Genomic DNA, 26313 nt, shown 5'->3' with positions numbered 1-26313 from the left:
GCAATGTATCTTAATAACTGGCAGGGTGTTGTTGGCATTTTTCGGGAGCCTTCCTTTGGCTTGATTTGATTAACGACGGAAAATTATGTTGGCAGGAAGCTCTGCGGCTCGGGTTTATTGTAATAAATAAATCTGCAGCTTGCCACAACTGGTTTAAAATATTAGGGGGACAAGTTATTCCACACAGGGGAAGAGGCGTGGGCTGGCTTGCGGGGCAGCCAATTGGGCAGGTGAGGGGTTGCCAAATGGGCATGGGTGAACTTCAATCTCACTCACAGAAGGACGGGCTGGAGCAGTAGAGCACCTGCTTTGCATGCAGAAGTTCTTGGGTTCAATCCCCAGTGGCATCTCCAGGGAGATGTGGGAGGGAACCTGCCCGAAACCACGGAGAGCCACTGCCAGTCAGTGTAGACAGACCAATGGTGTGGATGAACAAAGGCTCTGACTCAGTATAAAGCAGCTTCCTGCCAACCTAGCAGTTCAAAAGCACGTCAAAGTACAAGTAGATAAATAGGTACCACTCCAGCGGGAAGGTAAACAGTGTTTCCGTGCGCTGCTCTGGTTCGCCAGAAGTGGCTTAGTCATGCTGGCCATATGACCCGGAAGCTGTATGCCGGCTCCCTCGGCCAATAAAGCGAGATGAGCGCTGCAACCCCAGAGCTGGTCACGACTGGACCTAATGGTCAGGGGTCCCTTTACCTTTACCTTTTTCTGTTCCTGTGTCTTTTGGAAAGGACTATAGCTGAGAGCTGCTTTATTGGATTTTGAGTTGATTTTATATTTGTATTCTGCTTTTGCAACAAATGTTGAGCTCAAAGCAGCTCACAATATTCACCATAGCATTAAAAAAACAGCAAGCATTACAATCACTATAACATCAAGCACAGCAGCATATAAATAAAGCAAACAACGAAGGAATGAATGCAATTCAATAATATCATAGTAATTCAAAACATCAGACAGAGCTGCTGAATGCCAGCCCTGTGCCAGATGGCATCCGAACCATGAGGACTAGTGTCCTGCAATACTTTTAGTCGAAAGCAGTAGCTCTGTGGTAAAGCACCTGCTGTGCGTTAATAAATATAAAATAAATTCATCGTTTTATTTGTACGCTGCTTTTCCACACACAAAGTCATGTTCAAAGGGACTTACAACCAAGACGACAGGAATGCATTCCGAATCAAACGCTGCAAAACAATTTTGTAATAACACAATAAAACAGCAACACAATAGCAAACATAACAACAGGCAAAACAACAACATTTCAGGACTTTAGAAAGAACAAGATTACATTAATAAACCCGACCGCAAAAATGACAAGGCTGCTTGACAGTTCCACCTTGGTCCTAGGAACACCCTTCTCATGATGTTGCTCACAGTCCTTCTCCTGCAAGGCTTCCAAGGACCTCCTCACTCCTCCCGTGATGTTGTTACTTTGGCATGCAGAGTAGCAGCCAAAGCACCAGCCTAGGAGGTCTGCTCATTCTCCATCGCCCTTGTGACCGCCTTTGTCTTCCTTCAGGTGATGCTCTCTGAAAGGAAAGGGACCGATGAGCTCTACGCTGTGAAGATCCTCAAGAAGGATGTGGTCATCCAAGACGACGATGTGGAATGCACCATGGTGGAGAAGCGGGTGCTCGCTCTGGCTGGGAAGCCCCCGTTCCTAACACAGCTTCATTCTTGCTTCCAAACCATGGTAAGGATCCCTACACGCTCACACACTTCTGCCCTAGATCCTGCACAGTTTCCAAGCCAGCAGTTCTCACACTCCAGCCCCCCCACTCCCCACATGGACTACTTGAAAATTGCTGAGGGTCTTGGCAGACCACTTAATGGTTTTTCTGTCTGTTGAAGAAATTGCAGTGAGCTGTGCTGGATGCTAGGTGATTTGTAATTGAATCAAGATTAAATGCCTCCGTTCTAGCCTCCCATTAACTGTGCTGCTAATCCCCTCCACTCCTTTCAAGGGCCTCCTCCCTTACTCCTGCCATATCGCCAACAAACTCCCCTCCACCCCATCCATCTAACTCACCTTCTGGGCGGAACACCAGGTTCCAAGAACCACAGAGTAGCCACTGCAATCACTCATCTTCCCACAAGCACCACATGGTCCGTGGACCACAGTTTGGACGCCCCTGATCTCAGCTGAACAGAGAGCATCCTTGCCTTGATCCCAGGCAATGCCACCAAGATCAACATGGGGGACAACATGGGGAACTGGACAACATGGGGAAGCTTAGGAGAGATGGGAGGAACTGTGTCTTGCTGGCAGGAAGAGGAGCTGGAGATGATATGCTGGGGTGCTCAGTAGATGGTGGGGGCTAAGGGAGCCCAGGGCAGAGTGGGTGGAAGGCAAGGACAGAGGCTGTGGCCATAAGGAGGACTAAAGAAGGGAAAGAGATGAAGAAGGGGCCACATGGTTCTACTGCCTGGGGTTGGTGGGAGTTGAACTCCAAAAACAGCTGAAGGGCACCAGATTGTGGCCATCTGCCCTAAAGCAATGAATCATCAGGAACATCCGGTCCGAAATAAATGGAGGCATTGGGGGGGACCGCTTGCAAAGGGAGTAGTCATTGCTTCCACAACTGCTTGGGGCTGGCTGCAGATAAGGAAGAGGAGAGGAGGCAGCGATAGGCACAGCGCAAGGCCCGTCCTTTCAGGCTTCCTACAATGAGCACGGAGGATTACACTGAAATGTCAGCCAGCCATTTGGCTTTGCAAAAGGCGTTTTGCTGCAGCGGCAGGCAAGTGGGGCTGGGCCCTTCTCTGCGCTCGCTAATGAAACTCCTGCATGCAGCGAAGCTTTTCCTTTTGCACGTCTCTCTTTCTGACATCTGAAGTGTGTCGGCAGAGGATTAGTTCCCGGAGACCTGCCTGTAGCTTAGCGGTAATCATATTGGTAACGTAATCAAAATTTGTAGCAGAGGGTATTATCAGGTGCTGAGTACAAAGCGCTTTGATTTGGAGGAGAGCAGTCTCACCCAGAGCTGCTCTTCCCATTTGCTGGCAAGGATGAAAATCTCAAATCTTCATCTCAAAGGGAGAGAGAATTAACTTTTTTGCCCAGGTGTTTTGGGGCCTCTGGATTTGCCTTCCACCTGCTCCCGAGTGACCCTCCTGATCCTGGATAAAATGAGAGTGGATTAAATGTGCGCACCATCTTTCTTCCCCCAAAAGGAGATCAGAGCCTCCACAGTCAAAACAAAGACTGCAGGGAGCTGGCTTCCCCTGAGACTTTGATTCATCTAGCTCAGTATTGTCCACACTGTCTGGCAGCAACAGCCCTCCAGTGTGGAGATGGAGGAGGAATCACCTCAAATCCCCACTCAGCTCTGAAGCTCGCTGAGTGACCGGTCACTATCTCTCAACATAGCCTCCCTTACAGGGTTGCTGTGAATGATAAAATGGGGGGAAGTGTGCTGACTTATTTGTTTGTTTATTTCATAAAAATTCATACACTGCTTGATTGTTAAAAAAACAAACCCTCGAAGCAATTTACAAAAAGGTGAAGCAATAAATTTGCGGGGGAAAGTGAATGCTTTAAAACGTACAAAAAGCTTCAGCTGCTAAAAGGAAAGTTGGATCTGTGTTGCTGTCTATGTGCAACTAAACATATGGAGGCACCTGTGTGTTTAGCCCCATGAGACGTACAGCATTTCCAGAATGGGCAATTTAGATCAAGAAAACAGACTTAACCCCCCCTACCCCACCTTACTCATTCATACACTTCTGCCTCAATCCAAATTACTCGTCCTTGCCATTCTCTAATATATATATATATAGAGAGAGAGAGAGAGAGAGAGAGTTTTTCATTAATACAGGTAGACATGGGTGGCGCTGTGGGTTAAACCACAGAGCCTAGGACTTGCTGATCAGAAGGTCAGCGGTTCGAATCCCCGCGACGGGGTGAGCTCCCGTTGCTTGGTCCCAGCTCCTGCCAACCTAGCAGTTCGAAACCATGTCAAAGTGCAAGTAGATAAATAAGTACCACTCTGGCAGGAAGCTAAACGGCATTTCCGTGCGCTGCTCTGGTTTGCCAGAAGCGGCTTAGTCATGCTGGCCACATGACCCAGAAGCTGTACGCCGGCTCCCTCAGCCAGTAAAGCGAGATGAGCACTGCAATCCCAGAGTCGGTCACGACTGGACCTAATGGTCAGGGGTCCCTTTACCTTTACCTTTACAGGGATCTGCTGACTGTTCTCTGGTTGATTTGCAGGACATTAGGGCCAATGGGGCACTGCCCCAGCAACCCTACTCTGCACCCAGGCAACACGCACCTGCCTGTTGTCTTACTTACAATCCATTTAGAGGGTGTCCCTGGCTGCCAGCTTCCTCCTCCTCAGTCTCAGTGTAGCTGCTTGTAGCACTCAGCGTCTGCTTGTCATTCGCTCTGGTGCCACCTGCTGCTGGCCTCCTCCCTCCTGCCCTACCAGCCCCAATGGGCACTAGCCGTCTCCGGGCTTTTGTTACATTTTACGCTTTTCTCTCCTCTTCTCTCCTTCTCTAGGACCGCTTGTATTTTGTCATGGAGTATGTGAACGGCGGCGATCTCATGTACCAGATTCAACAGGTTGGAAGGTTTAAGGAGCCCCACGCTGTGTAAGTTGGATACTCCCTAATATAAAGCTCAGGCTAAGAGGTCAAACATGGCTTGGGGGCCCCATGGGGCAAAGAGTCTCCCTTGGGTTATGGGGGGGGCAGGCAGATGGACTTTCTCCCTCCACGCTGGGTGCCCCGTGCTGTAATTAGATAGCAAAGCTTTCCATTTCCAGATGCCTCCCTTCCTTATCACTCGTCTTCTCCTCTAATCTTTACTTGCAGGTTCTACGCAGCTGAGATAGCCATTGGCCTGTTCTTCTTACATAACAAAGGAATCATTTATCGGTAGGTGGGCATGCTTTCTCTCTCGGGCTTCTAGAAAGGCAGCAGCAGCAGCAGCACCTCCCCTCCTGTTTGACAGGCGATTGGCATTGAGGGTGTGCATTCAAGGCTTTCCGCATGGGGACGTGGTTCCTGGTGCTCTAAAAAAGCCACCAGCTTGTCTTTCGGGTGGCCATTTGGCCCTCGTCCATGGAGTGTATTTCCATCAAGCAGAGCCAAAGACTTCTGAGTGCCAGTGCCTTGCGAACAAATGTGGTGTTTTGTGTGTGTTTCCCCCCCCCTGGATTCTGTAGGGAAGCCGGCTGATCGAGCATCTTTGAGGCTTCCCTTTGCTCGTGGTCTTAAATCTCGGTTTGCTTGACAAGCCACGGCTGGCAGCTCGCAGTGCGGGGAGGGCCCGGCGCTGCCTCATCATTGACACATAAAGCTGGCACTTCAGAAGTGATTTGTCTGGAGTCTTGCTGTAAAAACCTGCCATTTGCTGTTTGGCTGCTAAACATTCCAGGACGTGGCTTTGGAAGGCTCTCGGCTGCTAGGGTGCCCAGAGCAGTAATCTATGCAGAAGGCATTATCCCACCCACCCCTGATTTCCCTCCCCCTTTCCTCTTCTCTTTGAGTAGCGTCCCCCCCCCCAAAAAAAAATATGCTCAGCAGCCTTGGAGAATATCTAGCTCCCTCCTGTAAACAGCTGGCTGGCTCTGGGGAAAGCCACCATGAATTGTGGGGAGAGAGAGACAAGTGTTTGACATTATAGCATATCGCACCACCACCCCAACGTTTGACAGATGAAAAATAAAGACGCTTTGGTATCACCTGTATTTATCATTTTTTAAAAAAGATTGCTGCCTAAGGCACATTTCTGAAAGCTCTGCTCTGCCTTCTGTATGCTGTTGTCTCTGTTTATTCCCCCCTGGCCTGTACCCCATTGAAGGCAAAGCTTTCTTCTTAAAGGTATAATGGAATGATGTTGTTGTCCCAGAAAATGGTGCCAAGAATTCAAAATCCATGTCGTTGGCTACTGCATGAGTGCAATGGCCAGCTGTTCCTGTCCATGTTTGATGTATCAGTTGCTCAATTTGTGGGGTGCTTCAAAATGCAGGGTTATCGCTACAAAACGCTGCGAAACAACTGCAAAACTTTTGGGGTTTGTAGTTAATGTTAAGTACAGTAAAGGTAAAGGACCCCTGGATGGTTAAGTCCAGTGAAAGGCGACTATGGGGTGCGGCACTCATCTCATTTTCGGGCTGAGGGAGTCGGCGTTTGTCCACAGACAGCTTTCTGAATCATGTGGCCAGCATGACTAAACCGCTTCTGGCTCATCGGAACACCATGCCAAAGTGCATGGAAACACCACTTACCTTCCCAGCACAGTGGTACCTATTTATCTACTTGCACTGGTGTGCTTTTAAACTGCTAGGTTGGCAGGAGCTGAGACAGAGCAATGGGAGCTCACCCCGTCGCGGGGATTCGAACCGCTGACCCTCCGATCAGCAAGCCCAAGAGGTTCAGTGGTTTAGACCACAGCATCGGCCTGTGTTTGATGTATCAATTACTCAGTATGTGGGGCACTGCAAAATGTGGGGTTTCACTGCACAACGCTGCACAAAAACTGCAAAACCTTGGCACAGGTTTGGTGGAGATTCCAGATTGTGGGGGTTCTTAGCTAATTTGCCTGCTGCTGTGCATGCAGGGGCCCTGGAGACAAGGACTAACCACCCATCCACCACTCAGAGATTTTACTTCTAGTGATGCCCAGCAGGGAGGAGATTCTGACTAAACGCCAGGAGGGTAAGAGCTGTTCAGGGAGATTGACAGTTCTGGCAGCCCTTGGGTGTGCATGTGGGGAGGGGAGTCCCCTCTTCTGTTTTGCAACTGCTGTTGCTTGATGAGAATTAAGAGCATTTTTCTCTATTAGTGGAGCAGAACAGACAACCTTGAGACTTGCATTCCCCCTGTGATTTTTGCCCCCATTGTTTGGTGGTGGTGGTGAGGGTGTTTCTGCCACATCAAAGGATCAAAGGACTGATCCTGAAGGAATTCATGCCTCATAAAGAAGGTGACGCCTGCGTGTTAGGGGGCAAATAAGTCCCTTCTTATTCCATCCCCCTAAAAAAGAACCATTATGGAATTGCAGGAGTCATTCCAGGGGTGGTTTGGGCTGGGAAGAAGTGGGATACCCAGCCTTGTCTGCATGCCATTATTCCATGTACAAGCTAAAAATACTGGGTGCAAAATTGCATGTTGTTGTTTTGTTTTTTAAAAAATCAAGTTTCTAGTCCATATGACTGATTGCCAATATAATGTTTAATCTTATTTGGGGGTGCATAGAAATAACTCATGCTTGTTTTCATTTATTTTCCCTGAGAAAAACAAAATTGCAGAATGCTTAAAATATGCATAGCATTTGTTTGGCTTTCATTACTGAACTGGACAATATCCTTTGGGTTTTGAAGCAATAACAGGGCAAAATAGCCAATGAATCAAGGAAATAACTGTAGACAAATTAAGTCATGTTTTAAACCCGTGGAACTGTTGTAGAAATGCCAGATAAATCTACAGTATGGCTGCAAATTATGCATTTTGTTTTTAGTTTCTATTATTTTTTAACTTTTCCGTGTTGCATTATGAGTGAGACCCAAAACAAGTTTTTAGATTCTAAAAGCTGAACATCACAAGACATCCAAACGAAAACAGTTATAAATTGGAACTAGTGGTCTAAATCCAGCACAAATTTATGTTTAGTTGTTGCCTGACTCTGTGCTGGTTTTCGGCCAGTGATGTAGCAATCAAACACACTAGCAGCACTAAGCTATCACAATGAACTAGCCTTGCATGAGCCAGAAACCAGAACTCGGGTGGCCAGATGTCCTGTTTTGCAGAAGGCTGCCTGGTCCAAGTTCAGCTCAAAGAAAGGAGAGTGGTGGGTAGATGGAGTTGATGTTGCCCATCAACAGTTGAGGCCTGGAGAACAGACCAAACAGGACCCAACCTCACTGGTCAGCTTGCTTTCTGTTGTTCCAGAGGGTAGGACCCGAATCGATGGATTCAGAAGGCAAGAAAGGAGGGTGAGAGCTGTTCAACAGTGGAGCAGACTCCCTCGGAAGGTGGTGGACCTTACTTCATTGGGGCTTTAACCAGAGGTTGGATGGCCATCTGTCAAGGATTCTTTAGCTGTGATTCCTTCATTGCATTTTGGATTAAATGACCCTTGGGGTCCTATCCAACTTTACAGTTCTAGGTTTCTAAGTCATGGAACTCAGTGGGTCATTATTCTTCTTTTTATAGAGTTTTATTAACACTTTTCAGAATACAATAAAAGACAAGGTAACCTACACAAAGGGATGCGGGTGGCGCTGTGGTCTAAACCACAGAGTCTAGGGCTTGCCGATCAGAAGGTCAGCGGTTCGAATCCCCACAATGGGGTGAGCTCCCGTTGTTCGGTCCCAGCTCCTGCCAACCTAGCAGTTCGAAAGCACGTCAAAGTACAAGTAGATAAATAAATACTGCTCCAGTGGGAAGGTAAATGGCATTTCCGTGTGCTGCTCTGGTCCGCTAGAAACGACTTAGTCATGCTGGCCACATGAACCAGAAGCTGTCTGCGGACAAACACCGGCTCCTTGGCCTATAGAGCAAAATGAGCACTGCAACCCCAGAGTCATCCATGACTGGGCCTAACAGTCAGGGGTACTTTTACCTTTACCTGCCGAAGAATTGGTGCTTTTGAGTTATGGTGCTGGAGGAGACTCTTGAGAGTCCCATGGACTGCAAGTAGATCAAACCTCTCCATTCTTAAGGAAATCAGCCCTGAGTGCTCACTGGAAGGACAGATCCTGAAGCTGAGGCTCCAATACATTGACCACCTCATGAGAAGAGAAGACTCCCTGGAAAAGACCCTGATGTTGGGAAAGATTGAGGGCACAAGGAGAAGGGGACGACAGAGGACAAGATGGTTGGACAGTGTTCTCGAAGCTACCAGCATGAGTTTGACCAAACTGCGGGAGGCAGTGGAAGACAGGAGTGCCTGGCGTGCTCTGGTCCATGGGGTCAAAAAGAGTCGGACACGACTAAACGACTAAACAACAACAACAACAAATCTACACAAACAATAATAAAAAGAAAGGAAAAGAGATAGACGAATACAAGATCTTCTCTAGAAACGTATCTTAACTTTTTTTCCCCAGATGGAAAAAGATGTGTGTCCCCAGTTCTCACCTGGGAGCATCCCTATCTTCTCCCAGCCTCTCACACTGAGAGATCTCTCCTTCCCTGTATTTCACACAGGGTCCTTCAGACTGTTCATCAAGTGGATCTACTTAGGACGCATTTAGGTGTGCCCTGTAGCTGATCATGGGTGGAAAGCAATGGTTGCTGCTTTCCTGCCAGACCCAAACAAGCTCACTGCCACTTTCTTTGGATGCAGAAAAGGACCGCTTCCTCCTTCCCCTAAAAAGGGCTGTCTCTGCCCATAACTGCCGCCTTGCATTTGCAGCAGCAGATGGGTGAGTGAGAGAGTGAGAGTTCTCAACAAGGAGGGAATGATCTCCCCCTTTAAACTTGCCTCCTGGCAGTAGCAGATCATCCAAGGCTCCAGCAGTTCCCCTCCCTCTCCAAACACCTGCCTGTCTCCCCTAAGCCATCTGGGAGACCTCCTCCCTGCCCCGCCCCCAAATTTGGGGGTGTAGCTTTAGGGGTATGAAATCCAGCTGTCCGACAGCCAGGGATCCTCTGTGCTGCCTTCACAACCCAGCAGGGAGTTTGGAGAACTATCAGTTCACTTATGCAAAGCAGACAGTCACATCAGTGAAGGAGAAAGCTGAAGGATGGGAGGGTGACAGTGTGGCCAACCCTGAAAAAGAGGGAATGCGGAAATGCGTCACTCAAAAAAAAAAAACCAAGGGGGGGGGGAGGGCATCAATTTGCATACAATTTGCATGTGCTTGCAAATCTAAATGTGAAAAGTGCTAATCTAGATGTAAATTACATTTAAACAGAAATACACTAGGGACTGCCACAGTGGGGAACAAGATCCCCTTTTCCTGCTCTCCCTGTATAGGCTTATTTCTCCTTAAGTAGAGGTCACCCTCACCTAGATGGCTTCCCTGTGAGATCCCTTCTAACAGAGGACTGGATCTGAGCACTGCAGTCCTCTTCCCTCCTGTGATTCCTAGCAACTGATATCCAGAGCCACGCTAGCCATATGCTCTAGGAGATGTCCTCTTTTTCACGATGAGAGTCATCATAGAGATCCATAGTTAAAAGCAGATGTCAGCAAATGTGTCCTCTTTTTTTTTTTTTTTTTCTCTTCAAAATATAGCAACCCTACCGTTGATAGCCTTCTTCACGAATGTGTCTAGTTTGGGCCAGTCACTGCATCTTCTTGTTATGAATTTTGGAACTTAGCTATGTGCTGCGCAAAGAAGTCCCTGTCTGTTCTGAGTTGCCCAATACTCAATGGATGATTCCTTCATTCATTGATTTCCTGCCTGTTACCATAAGGTGCCAGGGTAGATTACAGCATTGAAAGCAATTAAAAACCACTTCCAATTAAGGTGGGTCCTAAAAACATACAGCCACAGCTTCTAGTCTTTTGAGACATGGAGAAAACTTTTCTCTTTGGGGGTTTTAGCTCAACTCGTGCATAATTTCCCCCACTTCCTTCGCTTTCCTCTTAGCAATCATTAATCTAAATTAAAAGCCCCAAACACTGAAGTCTTTCCTTTCCTTTCATTCTAACCCCTTGATCATTTTTAACATGATTTTAATTTATCAAAAATGTGCTTAGATTGCTTAAAAATGTTTTCTATTGCTTTAAATATATTTTTATTTTTAATTGTTTTGTTTTATCACTTTGGGGTTTGCCTCCTTGGGCTCCTTTTGGAGGAAGTGCAGAATAGAGATTTAATTGATAATAATAATAATAATAATAATAATAATAATAATAATAATAATAACAACAACAACAGCAGCAGCAGCAGCAGCAGCAGCAGCAGCAGCAACAGTTTCGGTTGCCTATTTCTGAACCAGCTCTACAGCATTCTTTTCAATGTGTAAAGCAGCCAGATCTGCGCACAGCATTACAAGTGCGGTTACACCGTGGCATTATGTTTTAGGAGGTTTGATTTTTGGTGCATGCTTTTTCTTCAGAGAAGGGATTCCTGCATTGCAGGGGGTTGAACTAAATGACTCTGGGGAGCCCCTCCTAGCTCTTTTGTAGTAGTTTGGAGTTACTCGTGCGTAAACCGACCCCGTTTGGGTGCTTGGTTGCCTGGTTAAATCCTCCGGACTGCACAGCCCATCTCCGCTTGACTGCTTCAGTCACTGGCAGAATCTGTCTGTGGGCGCTTCTTGAACCTCTGCCAACATAAAAGCTGTTTGACCCCCAATCGTCTCCACCTCTCATTGCGCGGGAGTCTCCTGCGCAGGGTGGGCGTGGGTAGCGGGGTGCCTGGGCTCTCTTCACTGACTTCCAGGGAAGAATCTCGGAGCCCTTCCACCTCCTCCTCCCCTTGCTCTCCTGGACTCTTGGTGTAACGTGTATTTCCTTCCCCTTCCACTGAGCTGAGTCTCCCCCTTGTGCTGGGACCTTCACCTGCAGAGTCTGAGACCCTCTCCTTCTCCCGTGTCTCTGATGTCAGTTCCCTGACATCTTTGATTCTACGTGCTTTGCAAAGTTCATAGATGTGCAGCTTTCAAAGGGTAGCTGGGTGTGTTTTGTTTGCTCAGCAAATTGCCCTTCTTGAAAAGATAGCTCATGAACTTAAAAGTATCCAAAGGGCAGAGCTCGAATGACCATGTATAACAAATAAATGGCATGGTTTTATTTCTTATACAAATATTAAGGCACCTGGTCACTCAGTGCCTCCAGTATGTACATGCAAATGTCTGGCTCATTTAAGCCTATCTAGAACCTTTATTCTCCACTCACTGTATAAATCTTTTATTCATGGGTAGGCAACCGAAGGCCTGGGGGCTGGATCCGGCCCAATCGCCTTCTAAATCCGGCCCGCGGATGGTCCTGGAATCAGCGTGTTTTTACATGAGTAGAATGTGTCCTTTTATTTAAAATGCATCTCTGGGTTATTTGTGGGGCATAGGAATTCATTCATTATTATTTTTCAAAATATAGTCCGGCCCTCCACAAGGTCTGAGGGACAGTGGAAAAAGTTTGCTGGTCCCTGCTTTTATTATTTTGTAAAGAAGAAGAAGAAGAGTTTGGATTTGATATCCCGCCTTTCACTCCCTTTAAGGAGTCTCAAAGCGGCTAACATTCTCCTTTCCCTTCCTCCCCCACAACAAACACTCTGTGAGGTGAGTGGGGCAGAGAGACTTCAGAGAAGTGTGACTAAGGTCACCCAGCAGCTGCAGGTGGAGGAGTGGGGAATCGAACCCGGTTCCCCAGATTACGAGACTGCCGCTCTTAACCACTACACCACACTGGCTCTCTTCATTACTTTATTAATTTATTAATACTTTATTATCCTTTTGGAACCACACTGTCCTTCCAGGTTGTGGCGTTTTATGGTTTACGTTTTGGAGTCTTCATTTCCTTTTGCCATGCTTGCACTTTTGCTGTCATTAGCAAATAAATAAACAACAACAATAATAAAATAAAAAGCTTGCTCAGCTCAAGGGGGTGGGTACTCTCATTGTTGGGGGTTGCCTTCTCTGCTCTGTCCCCCCTTAAACTACCTGCCAGCCTTTTCTACCTTCCTCCATTAGGCTTTAATAACCACAGTCTGTTTTCAATGCTGCAGCGACCTGAAACTTGACAACGTGATGCTGGATTCTGAGGGGCATATCAAGATTGCTGATTTTGGCATGTGCAAAGAGAATATCTGGGATGGCGTCACCACCAAGACTTTCTGTGGCACTCCAGACTACATTGCGCCCGAGGTGAGTAACAGAGAGAGAGAGAGAAAGAGAGAAAGAGAGAGAGAGAGAGAGAGAGAGAGAGAGACCCAGGTCCCCTTGCTTTCATCCATTGAACTTGTTTTAAATTTTATTTTTATTTTTTATAATATTTTTTATTGGTTTTCATCAAGAAAAATACACATCGCACCACATTACAACTTTAACAAATTTTTCCATTTTTGGACTTCCTTCAGCCTCTCTGATAATCATCCAAATTAAACTTTTTAATTACACATTTCCTAAATTTACTATTGCCTTTTAACATACCCTTCCACATCTGTTTTTCTTTTTTGCAATATTTCTTAGGTTTGAACTTGTTTTAAATTTTAAAGGTGCACACACATAGCGGACACACACTCCACAGAAAGCTAATTCTCCACCTTTCAAAACTTAGGAAATATTCCCTGAGAAAAATACACTTAGCGCACAGAACAATCCCCAAAGCCATCTTGGAGAAACCTTTCCCAATACAGCGGTACCTCTGGTTACGTACTTAATTCGTTCCGGAGGTCCGTCCTTAATCTGAAACTATTCTTAACCTGAAGCACCACTTTAGCTAATGGGGCCTCCCGCTGCGCCACTGGAGCACAATTTCTGTTCTCATCCTGAAGCAAAGTTCTTAACCCAAGGTACTATTTCTGGGTTAGTGGAGTCTGTAACCTGAAGCGTATGTAACCTGAAGCGTATGTAACCCGAGGTACCACTGTAGTTCTTTTCACTTACCCTTCAAATCTGACCGAAAGATCACATTTTGTGTATGAATAGGGGAGATCTGTGATGATGCTTTCAGAACTTGGGGTATTTACAATTTCAAAAAGAATGATCCAGACCAGCCAAGGTGGGGCGATTGCATGGGCATAGCCTGGAAGGGGGGCAGGGGGGCAGCTGCCCCCCCCCCCCAGATCAAGTAAAATAATAGAAATACTTAACTGATCAATCATGTCAGTTCTGCCCCCCCCCCCAACAAAAGTCCTGCCCCTCCCCACAAGAATCCTGGCTATGCCCTTGGGCAAACATTATCAGGTATCTTGACAAACAGGAGACAGGTCACACTCTCAAATTTCTGTTGTAGACTGCCTCTTTCTGTGATGTGCGTGTGATGCTTTTGGGTGGTCTTTGGCTAAGGGGTTGGGCAATTTCTAAAGTCTTTAAAAGGATACAGGGGTCTCTGTTGCAACATGAAAATAAAGATCTTCCTTGCTTTCCTTCTACTGGTTCATGCCTCTGTCCATTCTTCTCTGACCGATCATGGACTTAGGGGACTCAGAGTCCCTTGGGGAGTTGGGCTATAGAAGCCAACCCCAAATTTTTCTACTACAGTCTCTACTCTTGAGTATGACATGTGTTGGATATCACCCTTAGTATTAATACGATTCCGTAACTTTCAGTTTTTTTAATATATAGTTTAGGCAAATGCTGTTTGTTTTAAAGGCCTGGGCTTGAAGAAATCTTAATCAATGCATCAGTTAAATTTCCATAAGTGCTCTGAAGGAAAGGAGCAGGCTTGCTTTATTTTTAGCACCTTAACAAGCCGTTACCAAGGGAATAAAGACAATTGATCCTCTGCAACAATTTAGTGGATGCTTAAATTGTTAGAAGTTACAGCCCATGGTCTCCTTATCAAAGCATGTGTGCTTGATGAACATCAAAGTTCTTTTTTAAATGAGTTAGAAGCGCCAAGATTTTGGCTGCAGAATCACAAGTTGCTCTGTGTAACTGGGTCTGTGGCTCAGGGGCAGAGTACATGCTTTGCATGCAGAAGGTCACAGGTTCAATCCCAGGTGTCTCCAGGTAGTGCTGGGAAAAGACTCCCACCAGAAACCCTAGAGAGCCACTGCCAGTCAGTGTAGACACCACTGATCTGGATGGACTGTTGGCCTGACTCTGGCCTGCAGTATATTGTCTACACGGGCTGGCAGCTCTCCAGCAATTCAGGCAGGGAATCTTTCCCAGCCCCACCTGAAGACGCTAGAGATTTGTCAAGGGGCTGACAGGACGATCAGGTCATTCACAGGTCAGAGAGGGAAATGCGAGGCTAACATGCAGTTCAGTTTCTTTATTAAGGAAAGGGGAAAAATACAAGAAGGCTCATAAGGGTAACACCACCCCCATGAAGAAATTGCTCGAATTGGTGTGCAGTCTCTCCTTCTGTCTCTACCCCTTTGAGTCAGGGCTCCTCTCTTGTAATCTTCTGCTGCAGCAAACCCCAGGAGCCTCTCTCTGTGCCTGTCTGGCCCGTTGCTCAGCAACATGTAACATCCTTTGCGTTCTGGGAGTCAATGGGGCCAGAGAGCCTTCAGCTGAGAGGCTGTTCTATTGGTGCTATGGGAAAGATGCAGGGTCTAGCTCCCCTCTGCCATCTCTGTTGGAGCCTGCATCCAACCTGGAAACCTCATCACCCTGCTCTGTGTTGAGTCACCTGCCTGCTTCTGTCTCCCCGTAATCCTTCATGCTTCCTGCTTCTAGTACCTCCCAGCTTGTCCCCTCCTCTGAGGTGTGGCCGGTATCCCACCACCAGGATCTGGGATCTAAGTCTTCTTCTCCTGTGCCCTCTCTGGGGGGCTCTTGGCAGGCAGCTCCCAGCACTCTTCCTCATCCAAGATTGAACCTGGGACCTTCTACATGCAGAGCAGGTGCCCCATCCCCTGAGCTATGGAAGATAGCTGTGATTCCTGCACTGCAGGCGGTTGGACCAGATGACGCTTTGGGTTGCTTCCAATTCTACAGTTCTGTGATGGGAAGACAAAGGAAGCTGCCTGATGCTGCTCTGTACCGGATCTCTCCTATTTGTCATTGGGTCTCTGTTTTAGGAAGCTGCCTCATACCCAGTCAGACCATGAGTCCAGCTTGCTCAATATTGTCTACACGGACTGGAAGCAGCTCTTCATGGTTTCAGACCAGGGACTTTCCCTGCCGTACCTGGAGGTGTTTGAACCTGGGACCTTCTACATGAGAGCCCAAAGTCCACCACTGATGAATTTATGGAACAAAAGTGGCAGGGCTCAAAAAGATTTGGGAGCCATGGCTCTAAAGATATGGAGTGCTGCAGAATGTTATATTGATATCCATGGCTGGTAGCATATCAGGACATCGCTCCTCTCTTCCTGTCTCTCTGAGGAGTGCCTGTGAATGCTAAACCACTTTGTGTGTTCCTCCTTCCCAGGGAGACGTTTAATTACTAGGCTAATGTGCGTTATTTTCCCCTTGTTCTGCCAAGATTAATATGGGAGCCTGGCCAGCATGTGGCTGGATCTCTGCACATGATTAATGCGCTTTCAGAGTAGAACAAACCATCATTCTCTCCCCCTCCTCCCCCCCCCCCCGCCTTTGGTCAGCAACTGGGCATCATCTCCAAAGTGCTTGTTTTCTTGGCTTTTAATTCATTGGTTTTACTTTGGAACGAACAGAGAACAAAACCACAGACTGCGGTGTTTGTGAAAGTAGATGCGAAATTGGTATATAAGCCACCTGGAGCAATGTGCAAAAGGGACCTAGGAATATTTAAAGGAACTAACTAAATTACAAACTTTGGCCTAGCTTCTGGAATAATGCCATACTTACGCTGTCTCCAGTCCAGTGCTGTGAAGCTCAAGCAGAATGCCCTTGATGGGCGCGGACTCAGATCTCCCAAACCTTTGTATCAGGTTCAAAAGGACCACTTAGTTGTGATTCCTGCCTTTCAGGGGGTTGGGCTAGAGCAGCCTTTCTCAACCTGTGGGTCCCCAGATGTTGTTGAACTACAACTCCCATCACCCCTAGCTAGCAAGGCCAGAGCTCAGGGATGGCGGGAGTTGTAGTCCAACAACATCTGGGGACCCACAGGTTGAGAACCGCTGGGCTAGAGGATCCTCTTTGTTTCTTCCAACTATACAATTCTGTGACTCATTGATCTCATGTTAGTCCTATTCAGATGAGGCCCACTGAAATCAATGCAGAGGGGTAACTTGGAGCCATCCATTTCAAGGGGTCTGCTCTTGAGGAGAACATGGTTGGTGACAACCCTGGGGGATCTGAAAGGTTGTCAAATGATGGGATCTCTGCCAACATTGGACCAACACTTTAAATGTGTTTGGGACGAGATGGTTTGTGGTGGTGGGCAAGTAGGCAGCTACTCCAAACCCAGCCGTAGATTGGAGGTGTAGGGACTAGAGACAGAGGCAATTATAACTCCCCATCAAAGGTTTTCCAAACTGCACATCCTTCAGTTCTCTTCATTCGTTTCAGTGGAGACTAATTGTTCTGATACACACAAAAGAGTGGCCCATTGTTCCTCCAACATCACAGATGTGCTCCCGAGATGAAGGCGGCCAGGAATAACACTTTGCAGCAAATGAACAGGTTTTGCACTTCCGAGCATGAGTGCATCTCATGCTTCCCCTTCCCTTGATCTCATTGATTCTGGGGATTTCTCCTTGGTGCCAAAATGACTATATTGAGTGCTAATGACAGCCAGGAGTGCAGCAAGCTCCATAAACTTTTATCTGGGCTGTTTGGAGGGATTAAAGCTTCACACCCCACTGGTGTACAAACAGGCCTCCATTTCCTACAAGTGCTTCTAATGCATTTTCCTCCGGGGTGGGCAGATCTGCACCTGGTTTCCCCCCAAGGCTAGAAAAGAGGCAGGAAATGAGGAGGTGATGATGCTTCACACCTCTCCTCTTCCATCCTTGCTTGGCCTCTCCATGTGGCCTGGACAATGGAGTTCCCTCAGTCCAATCTAAGCTGGGTGGATTCTATGAAGGTCCAACTTAGTACAGCTGCTTCATTAAAACAGCTAGAACAGGAGGCATGAATGTATGGGGACCACACTGCTGTTCTGCCAGTCATGGGCATAGCCCGGGGGGGCAGAGGGGGCAACTGCCCCCCAAATCAATAAAAATCAATAAAATGCATAGCAAACTGAGGTTCTGCCCCACCCTAAAAAAGGCCTGCCCCTCCTAAGAAAAGGTATGCCCCCCCCCACAATAATCCTGGCTACGCCCATGCTGCTACTCCAACAGAAAAACTTTGCAGCTGGCCAGTCCAGAGGTTGTATGGTGCCCTCTGAGATCAGAGTCCAATGTCAAACAGTTCTGCTGCCTTCTGAGTAGAGAAGCTGGAGAATCCCAGTGGGAACAGGAGCAGAGATTGCTGATGTTCGTTTATTCATCCCATGTTCAGAACAGAAATCAATCTGGCGAATACAATCAGTGTTTGCTGCTGTTGTTTACAGTCCGTGAATGACACATAATTGGTTATTCCCCAACCTATTTACATTGTGTTTCCTTTGCACTGAAATGAATGGTGTTAGGGGATGCGATTAATTACAGAATTACGTAGAATTGCCCCATTGGTTGATTGGCATCCATCTGTCTCAGGAGACAATGGAGGAGGGCACCTTTGGGGGTGAGGTCAAGCTGTTGGAATGTTGCAGAGCCTGCTGTGTCCATAGAGACCGATGCGGGAGAGACATGTTTTGTTGCAGCTGGGGCATGTGAAGGTGCCCAGTTTTGTGGCTGCAGATGCACCATGGCTTCCTTCTCTCTGAGCTCCTCCCAACAGCCATTTCTCCTCTGGTCACTGCTATGGATACACAACTTGTCTCTCCAGGGACTGTGGTTGTCTGCAAGGGATCCTCACATGGCAGGGTTGATGTGGCCAACCTTCATGTCATATTTGCAGACACCCTTGTGGTGCAGAGTTTGTCTGCCAATGGGCCTGGTGCTTGAAGCTAGTTCCCCATAAAGTATATCCTTGGGGATCTTCCATTCTGTAGACATGACCAAGATGTTGCTGAGACAGGAATGCGAACATGCTGGGAATGTGGTCTTGGGAGAGCACATCTTTGTTTGGACTTCTGTGCTGCTATGTGTTACCCATAATCCTCCTGATGCAGTGCATGTGGAAGGCATTGGGGTGTCCCTCCTGACAGTTGTAAGCTGCCCACGACTCATTTCCATAAAGCAGTGTGCTCAGCAAACAGGCCTGGTGAGCCATTGCCATAGTTGCCTTGCCAATACTTGTCCAGCTCAGCATCGATGGAGGGAATGCTGAAGGGAGATGAATAAGGTTGTTTTTTATCAGAAACCGGACTGCAGCAGAACAGAAACAAAGCAGCATGCAACGAACAGAGGACGGAACGGAAACCAGTGCCTTCTCCCAGCCTTACTTCTGAGCTTCTTTGAGGCCTCCCCCTGCCAACACCTGCAGGGTTCAAATCCCCACTCAGCCATTACCTTGGGATAGTCAGTATCTCTCAGCCTGACCTACCTCGCAGGGTTATTGTGGACCACATACACCACCTTGAGCTCCTTGAAGGAGATGGGAGGTAAATGTGATGAATAAATAATGGAAAATAAAGGTTTGAGATGTCCAAAGCAGTTGACCCGAGTCTCTGCTACAAATTGCCCAAGGAACTGCAGGGCAGGAAAAGAGAGTTATGTAAGTGGAGAAGAAATCGCAAATAAGCAGCAAGAAATCAGACAAAGTTTTGCCAGGAAAACATATTAAGGGCCAACACAGAATGCCCCAAAGCACGCAAAAGGAGGAGGAAGAGCCTGCATTTTGAAGGACTCTGCCTTCCCCCCCCATTTGTTTGCCTCGTTTAAGCGTATGGGGTTTGACAAGCCCGAGGCACTGCCATCTGTTACTTAATGCAAAACCGTTTCGTCGTTTATTCATCCTAATTACAGATTTCTATTCCGAAAAGATTCATATATTCAAACATAAATGCAAATCGCACGGTAATTGCTGAAAAATATACACAGCCTCAATCGTCTTCATCACCAAGAGAAGCTTCTCCCAGACCATTCATCGCAGCCCAAAAGCTCTGATCTGGGCACAAGAGTTTGACAGCTGCATGGAGTACTCTAGTTCTCTCTCGAAAAGAGGCAATATTTCTCCCAGTGGGAACTTCCTTGCACAATGACAAGGAAATGGGGATCCTCTGTGGGCACTTGAAGTGACCTCCCCAAACTCAACCATTTGTCCACTCTGGGCAAATGAGTTAAAACAGTGGATTTTCACATTCGCCCACCTCCACCTCCTACCTTCACCCTTTCAAAATCATATTGTGATCCATTAACATTTCCTACATGAACCCCCATGTTGCAGTTTATGTGACGGGCAGCACCAGGCCACAGACACATTGCAACAGGAAAGAGAGAGATGAAATTAAACAGAAAATAGAAACGCCTGCCATATTGCATGATCCCCGATGACCTGCTTATTGGGCATTTGTACTGATTTGCTGGCATGGAGGTTAGATAGAATCATAGAATCATAGAGTTGGAAGAGACCACAAGGGCCATCGAGTCCAACCCCCTGCCAAGCAGGAAACACCATCAGAGCACTCCTGACATATGGTTGTCAAGCCTCTGCTTAAAGACCTCCAAAGAAGGAGACTCCACCACACTCCTTGGCAGCAAATTCCACTGTCGAACAGTTCTTACTGTCAGGAAGTTCTTCCTAATGTTTAGGTGGAATCTTCTTTCTTGTAGTTTGGATCCATTGCTCCGTGTCCGCTTCTCTGGAGCAGCAGAAAACAACCTTTCTCCCTCCTCTATATTATATATTTGAACATGGCTATCATATCACCCCTTAACCTCCTCTTCTCAAGGCTAAACATGCCCAGCTCCCTTAGCCGTTCCTCATAAGGCATTGTTTCCAGGCCTTTGACCATTTTGGTTGCCCTCCTCTGTGTCCTCCTTGAACTGTGGTGCCCAGAACTGGACACAGTACTCCAGGTGAGGTCTGACCAGAGCAGAATACAGTGGCACTGTTACTTCCCTTGATCTAGATGCTATACTCCTATTGATGCAGCCCAGAATTGCATTGGCTTTTTTAGCTGCCGCGTCACACTGTTGGCTCACTGATTTTGCATCAAAGCCAGTGTGCTCATCCCACACTTTCCAGTGCATTTCACTGCCACTTTTCTTGTTGGAAAAAGTCCACTCTTTGGGGAAAGTGGGTTTTTGCACAAGACCTCCCAATCAACAATACTCGCAAAACCTGGATTTGCTAATATGTGGTTGAATCACACCGAGAAGTAGAGGCAGTTTGGAAGCACTCAGTTTTGTGGGCAGGTGGGCAAATGACAGGGCTGGCCATGAAGCAGGCTGAAGCAGTGGCTTCAGGCAGTGGAAGCCCCCGAGGTGGTGCCCCCATGGGTGACCCACCCATCCCAGCTCTGCCACCGGCAGAGAAGCAGCACCAGAATCAGCACCGATTTCTAGCGAGAGCTCGCCAAAATCTCACAAGATCTTATGGAGTGTGATGGATCTTGTGAGATTTCATGGGATGTTGCCGGAAATTGGCACTGATGCTGATGTGATGGCAGAGGCAGCGCAGTGCGCTGTGTGGCTGCAGTGGTGGTGGACGTGAATTGCCCATTGGTCTTTCACAAGAAAGGAGGCTGGAGGTTCAGGAATGGCTCAGGTCTTTCTTGCTAAGTGTCTAATCCTATTGTTTGCTTGCAATCCCTGGGAAGTCAGCAGGAAATCTGCTTGTTGTCGCTGCAACAGTTAGAATAATTTTTGCCTTGTGACAGACAGTGGGCCAAAAACTGTGTGTGTGTGTGTGTGTGTGTGTGTGTAATCCTGTAGCTCTGATGTTGTTATCAATGTCTTGCAGATAATCGCTTACCAGCCCTATGGGAAATCAGTGGACTGGTGGGCTTTTGGTGTCCTTCTCTATGAAATGCTGGCTGGGCAGGTAAGGAAATCAGACTAGGGTTTTTTTGGGGGGCAGAGGTTGTGGGGTTTTCAGTGAGGTCCAAGGGATTGAGCACAACCCAGATTCTGGAATGGCCTGATTGGTTGAGCTTGTGGAAGGGTTATGTGTATGAAGCAAAGACTAACAGCATTCCAAGCTGGGGATTGAGGGCTGGTGGTCAGTGTCTTGTCCCAGCCAAACCCCCAGCCTGTCTCCAAGTCTGAATGGGATCGAAGCCATACACAGTATCACAATAAATGGGGGTTGTGTGCTGGATGCCTGGCTTCTGGGTAGAATCCCAGCAGCATCGTTGGGTAAGCGCTTAGGACTGTCATTAGGAGCTTTGCAAACTATGCAGCCACCTGTAGACTTGAATTCTGAAAGGGAAAGGGGGAAAAGAGATGAAGGAGAAATGAAAAGGAAAGGTTAAGGAAGATCAGGGTGCATCAGTTGGAGAAAGTCTGGGCAAAAAAGAAAGGGGGAAGCATGTACATGCCACCTGGTCTGCTTACTACATTCTACTTTGCCCGTTATATCACCTGCCCTTCTTTCACCAATTTGGTGAGCTCCAGATGTTTTGAACTACAACTCCCATCACTGGCTGGGGCTGATGGGACCTGACATCCAAAACATTTGGAAGGCATCAGGTTGGCAAAGTCAGTTCTATGGCCTGCAGACAGCTCCCTATCTCCGTGATACAGAAATGGATTGCAGCGCACCAGAACCGAGTAGCCCTAAAACCTTTCCTCCTTCTGCTCCCCAATGCTGTAGGCACCGTTCGAAGGTGAAGATGAAGACGAACTCTTCCAGTCCATCATGGAGCACAATGTAGCCTATCCAAAATCTATGTCCAAGGAAGCAGTGGCCATCTGCAAAGGGGTAAGAGCTGGTCTGGGTGTGTTGGATGCACAAAGAGGCGGTTTACCTCTGAGTAATAATACCAGTTGCTGGGAAGCACAGAAGGGGAGAGTGCTGCTGTTGCACTTGAGTCATGTTTGAGGACTTCCTACTGAAGCATCTGGTTGGTCACTGTGAGAACAGGATCCTGGGCTAGATGGACCTGATCCTTTCGCCTGATCCAGAAGGGCTTTGCTTGTGTTCTTCATACAAGGTAGCAACTTGGCTTCGGATGTCTGCCATCATCTAATTCACAGGGTCAGGAAGATTCTGGGCTGTAGAGAGGTTATCCTAATTTGCCTGCAGTCTCCTTTTCAGGCTACTGAGATTGCTGCAGTGTGCATCTTCATCTGAGAACAGAAACCATGCAAGGGAAAGCCAGCAATGTTTCCAGTATTAGCCGTTACTCCTCCATTGCAGCTGGTTGGGCTAGATGACCCTTGGGGTCCTTTCCAACTCTATAGTTCTATGATTCTATTGTTGTTTCTGTAGTCCGCAGATGTTACATAAATGATTACATTATTTTCTGCATTGTTTTTGACATTTGCCTTCCACTGAAATGCACTGAAGCTAATTCCATAATTAATTGCATTAGCTTCATCTGTAGTGGAGAGTGAGAGAGTTGCAATAGTTTTGATTCAAAGCTGAACTGTAGCTGAACAGAAACAGTACTGACTGCAATGAACCCAGGACAGGACAGAAATTGCTGCCTTCTCAACATCTCTAAGGCTTTCTGATTTGAGAACCAAGTTTACTTGTGTTGGGCTGAGCCCATTGACTTAAATCAGGGCTATGGGTCTTCTGCCCAACTTCCTCCCTGAGCAAAGGATGGCTGTAGTTCTGCAGCCCATCTAAGTCAGGCCAAATGGGGCACACGTTTGGCATAATTTATTCTCCTTCTGCTAGCAATCAGAGATACAAAGGGGAATCTGACCTTGCCTTTTCACTGCCGGAAAACTGCTGAGCTCTCCTCTGGCTTTGGAGACTTCCGCACACAGTGTAAAGGCAATTTTTGCAAGCAGAATGTGATTCTCCCTCTTGAAAAAATTAATCTCGGGCTGCACAGGGCCCTGAATGTCAATTTAACCTCAGGATTGATCATTTGCATTGCGTGCATCATCATGTACTGTTTGGGGTGCGTGGAGGAGAGGGCTCCAGGCTAACAACTGGGATTATTCCCTGGGGCCCATGGAGCATTGCTGGGGGCTGAGGCTACCTCGTCAATTTGCCGCTTTCCATCTCTGATGTCCTCTTTGCTTGCCTTGCCATTTGGCCAAAGTGCTGCGTGTTAGATTGGAGGAAAAGTTGCTCAGCTGCTCCAGGTTTAATGGGCCACAGATGGTGGGAGGGGGAGGAAGGTACTTTTCCAGGTCACCTGGGAGTTGACTTTGCTCTGAAAGTGTGTCTCCGTGTTCCTGTTACTTCAGCCTCCTTCTCCACCTCTGAGGCATTAATTCCTCTAACCCTCACACTTAAACATCAGCGGTGTTCTGACTCTTGTCTGATATGACCCTCTTTCTTAAAAGCCAAGGCAGAGAAGGTGCTGGATCTGCTCAAAATGGTCTTTAACCTCCTTCCTGTCAGCACCAGCACCAGCATATCCATAACCCAACAAGCTGGAAGGTGAGCAGAGGAGGGCGACCAAGAGGATCAAGGGTCTGGAAACCAAGCCTTATGAGGAATGGCAGAGGGAGCTGAGGATGTTTAGCCTGGATAAGAGAAGACACGGGTTTGAGCCCCACATTGGGCAAAAAGACTCCTGACTAGATGACCCTCGTGGTCCCTTCCAGCTCTGCAGTTCTATGATTCTAAGTCTGAGAGGTGATATGAGAGCCATCTTCAAATATCAGAAGGGCTGTCACTTGGAGGATGGAGCAAGCTAAAACAGAAACAGAAACAACAACAACAAAATGATACACAAGGGGAGAAGGACTGGGCGGGAAGGAGAAAATCCAAATCTAAACTCAGGCACTGATTTCTAAACAGTTGCTCCTGTCATGGCCAGCTGGGGCAAGAGTTCAGGGATAGGAGGTTCCTCATGGAGCTGGGCATTTAGCAAAGCTGATGCAATGGGCTTTGCTCCCCATCTCTCTTGCAGTGAGGCAGTCTGCCAGAATGGCTGCCCCCAGGCAACAGGTGACTTTGTATGCAGAGTAGCCAAGAACGTCAGAGGGGGCAGCCTGAGATCATTTTGCCTGCACACCCGCTCCTCTCTTCCAGGCTACGGATCCACCTGGAGGGTGCCTTGCACAAGTCAACCCCCCAAGTATTGATGCCAGCGCTGCTCCTGTCCATTAAAAGAGGTTAAGTTGTGGTGCTTTGGTGTGGGGAGTGGGGTAGAATGACCTTTCCCCCCTCACGGCAGCTGTTAGCGTTGAAGTCGGCTATACCCAAGACACTTTGCCCATTGTGTCTGGGAAGAGGAGGGAGGCGGGATTGGAGATTGGCATAGCGATAAAACTTCCTGTCACTTTTATTTCCTTTCCCATCAGTCCCGGACTGAAGGCTACCAATTGGTAAGAGACAGGACTGATTAAAACATCTGCTGGGTTTTTCCTCTCTTTCTTTCAGTAATGGCCAATTGATAAGCCAACCAAGCAATTGTTGAGTGGGGAATGCGGGGAGATGACCAAAGGCTGTCTTCCTGGAGAATCCGTTCTACTGTGGAACAGTTCTCAACTGTCAGAATCCCTCTGCCAATGTTTAGTCAGAATCTCCTTTCTTGTTATTTGAATCCACTGGTTTGGGTCCTTTCCCCTAGATCAGCAGAAAACAAGCTTTCTCTATCTTCACTGTGACAGCTCTTCAGATATTTGAAAGTGGCTCTCCTACCACCTCTCAGTCTTCTCTTCTCCAAGTTCAACATCCCAAACAGTGTCAACTGTTCCTCATCAGGCTCGGTTTTCAGACCCTTTGTCATCTTGGTCTCCCTCTTCTGCACACCTTCCAGCTTGTCAATATCCTAAAACTGCAATGCCCGGAACTGGGCACAGTCCTTTAGTGGAGTCCACCCAAGGCAGGCTAGAGCAGGACTATTACACCCCTTGATCTAGACAGTTGACTTCTGTTGATGCAGCCTAGAGTCGCATACACAACGTACTTTAGAATCACGCAGGTAGAAATTTATATGTGCACGCACACAAACATGCAGAGATGGTGACATTTTCTTGCTCCTGAAAGCTTTTGCTGTGATGTTATGAACAGTGTCAGCCACAGTGTGTGTATCCAGGATGGGGAAAGGGCAGAGATCTTTCTGCTAATGAGCTTCCCAACTGCCTCATTGGCGTTTGTCAGGCTTTGAAAGGGAATTGGCCCGTAGAAAGGGAGGGGGCGATGAAAACTGCATCTTTGGACAGGGCTTTGCATATGAACACAGAACGGCCTGTTTATTCGGCAGCCCCTTGTTCCAGGAACAATTGGAGAGGGATTTGCTTCTCTCCACCCAATTTGCCTCGTGAATGCCAAAGTCAGGTGTCATTTAGGGCAGGTTTGGACAGCAAAGGACAAGCTGCCTGTGTTGGCTCTTGAGATCTGTGTTTGTCTTAAAAGGACCCTGGCAAGGAAGCCGGTGTTTGGGTTCCATAGAGAGCCCATTGTGCCTGTGTGTAGTCAGGAGGGGTTTTATAGAATCACAGAGTTGTCGCGTTGGGAAGGGAACCAAAAGGGACATCTAGTCCAACCTCCTCCAATGCAGGAACCACAGGTGCCACATGAGCATGGAGTCTCAGTCCGGTGTGTGCAGAGAGCAGTGGCACAGCCCGCCCCCTGCTTCCTGCCCTGCCAGGACTCCTAGCAGGAGATGAAAACTGGGGGCAGTTCAGGCCAAGGTGCAAAGACTTCTACCAGAATGCCACTGGCCCTGGGTTCAAGGCAGCCCTGGACAGCAAATCTAATCCTTCTTCATTGCTAATTGTGCTGAGATATCAGAAACTG

General features: G+C 47.5%; 2 protein-coding genes across 3 annotated transcripts in view; both read left to right on the top strand.

The window, feature by feature from the left end:
* PRKCB (protein kinase C beta) overlaps window positions 1-26313 on the top strand; it is a 179274-nt gene that overhangs the window by 120890 nt on the left and 32071 nt on the right. For both annotated transcript variants that reach the window (XM_028705262.2, XM_028705261.2), the window contains exons 10-15: window positions 1523-1696; window positions 4508-4599; window positions 4822-4884; window positions 12636-12774; window positions 21403-21483; window positions 22255-22362. In XM_028705262.2, the coding sequence (XP_028561095.2) occupies window positions 1523-1696; window positions 4508-4599; window positions 4822-4884; window positions 12636-12774; window positions 21403-21483; window positions 22255-22362 (657 nt within the window). The remainder of the gene's footprint in view (window positions 1-1522; window positions 1697-4507; window positions 4600-4821; window positions 4885-12635; window positions 12775-21402; window positions 21484-22254; window positions 22363-26313) is intronic.
* The window catches only part of SLC5A11 (solute carrier family 5 member 11), a 342594-nt gene that overhangs the window by 295465 nt on the left and 20816 nt on the right, over window positions 1-26313 (top strand). The gene's annotated exons all lie outside the window — the stretch shown is intronic.

The sequence above is a fragment of the Podarcis muralis genome, chromosome 14, assembly GCF_964188315.1.
Source record: "Podarcis muralis chromosome 14, rPodMur119.hap1.1, whole genome shotgun sequence".
Taxonomy (NCBI): domain Eukaryota; kingdom Metazoa; phylum Chordata; class Lepidosauria; order Squamata; family Lacertidae; genus Podarcis; species Podarcis muralis.
This window is presented reverse-complemented; position numbering and strand designations above follow the sequence as displayed.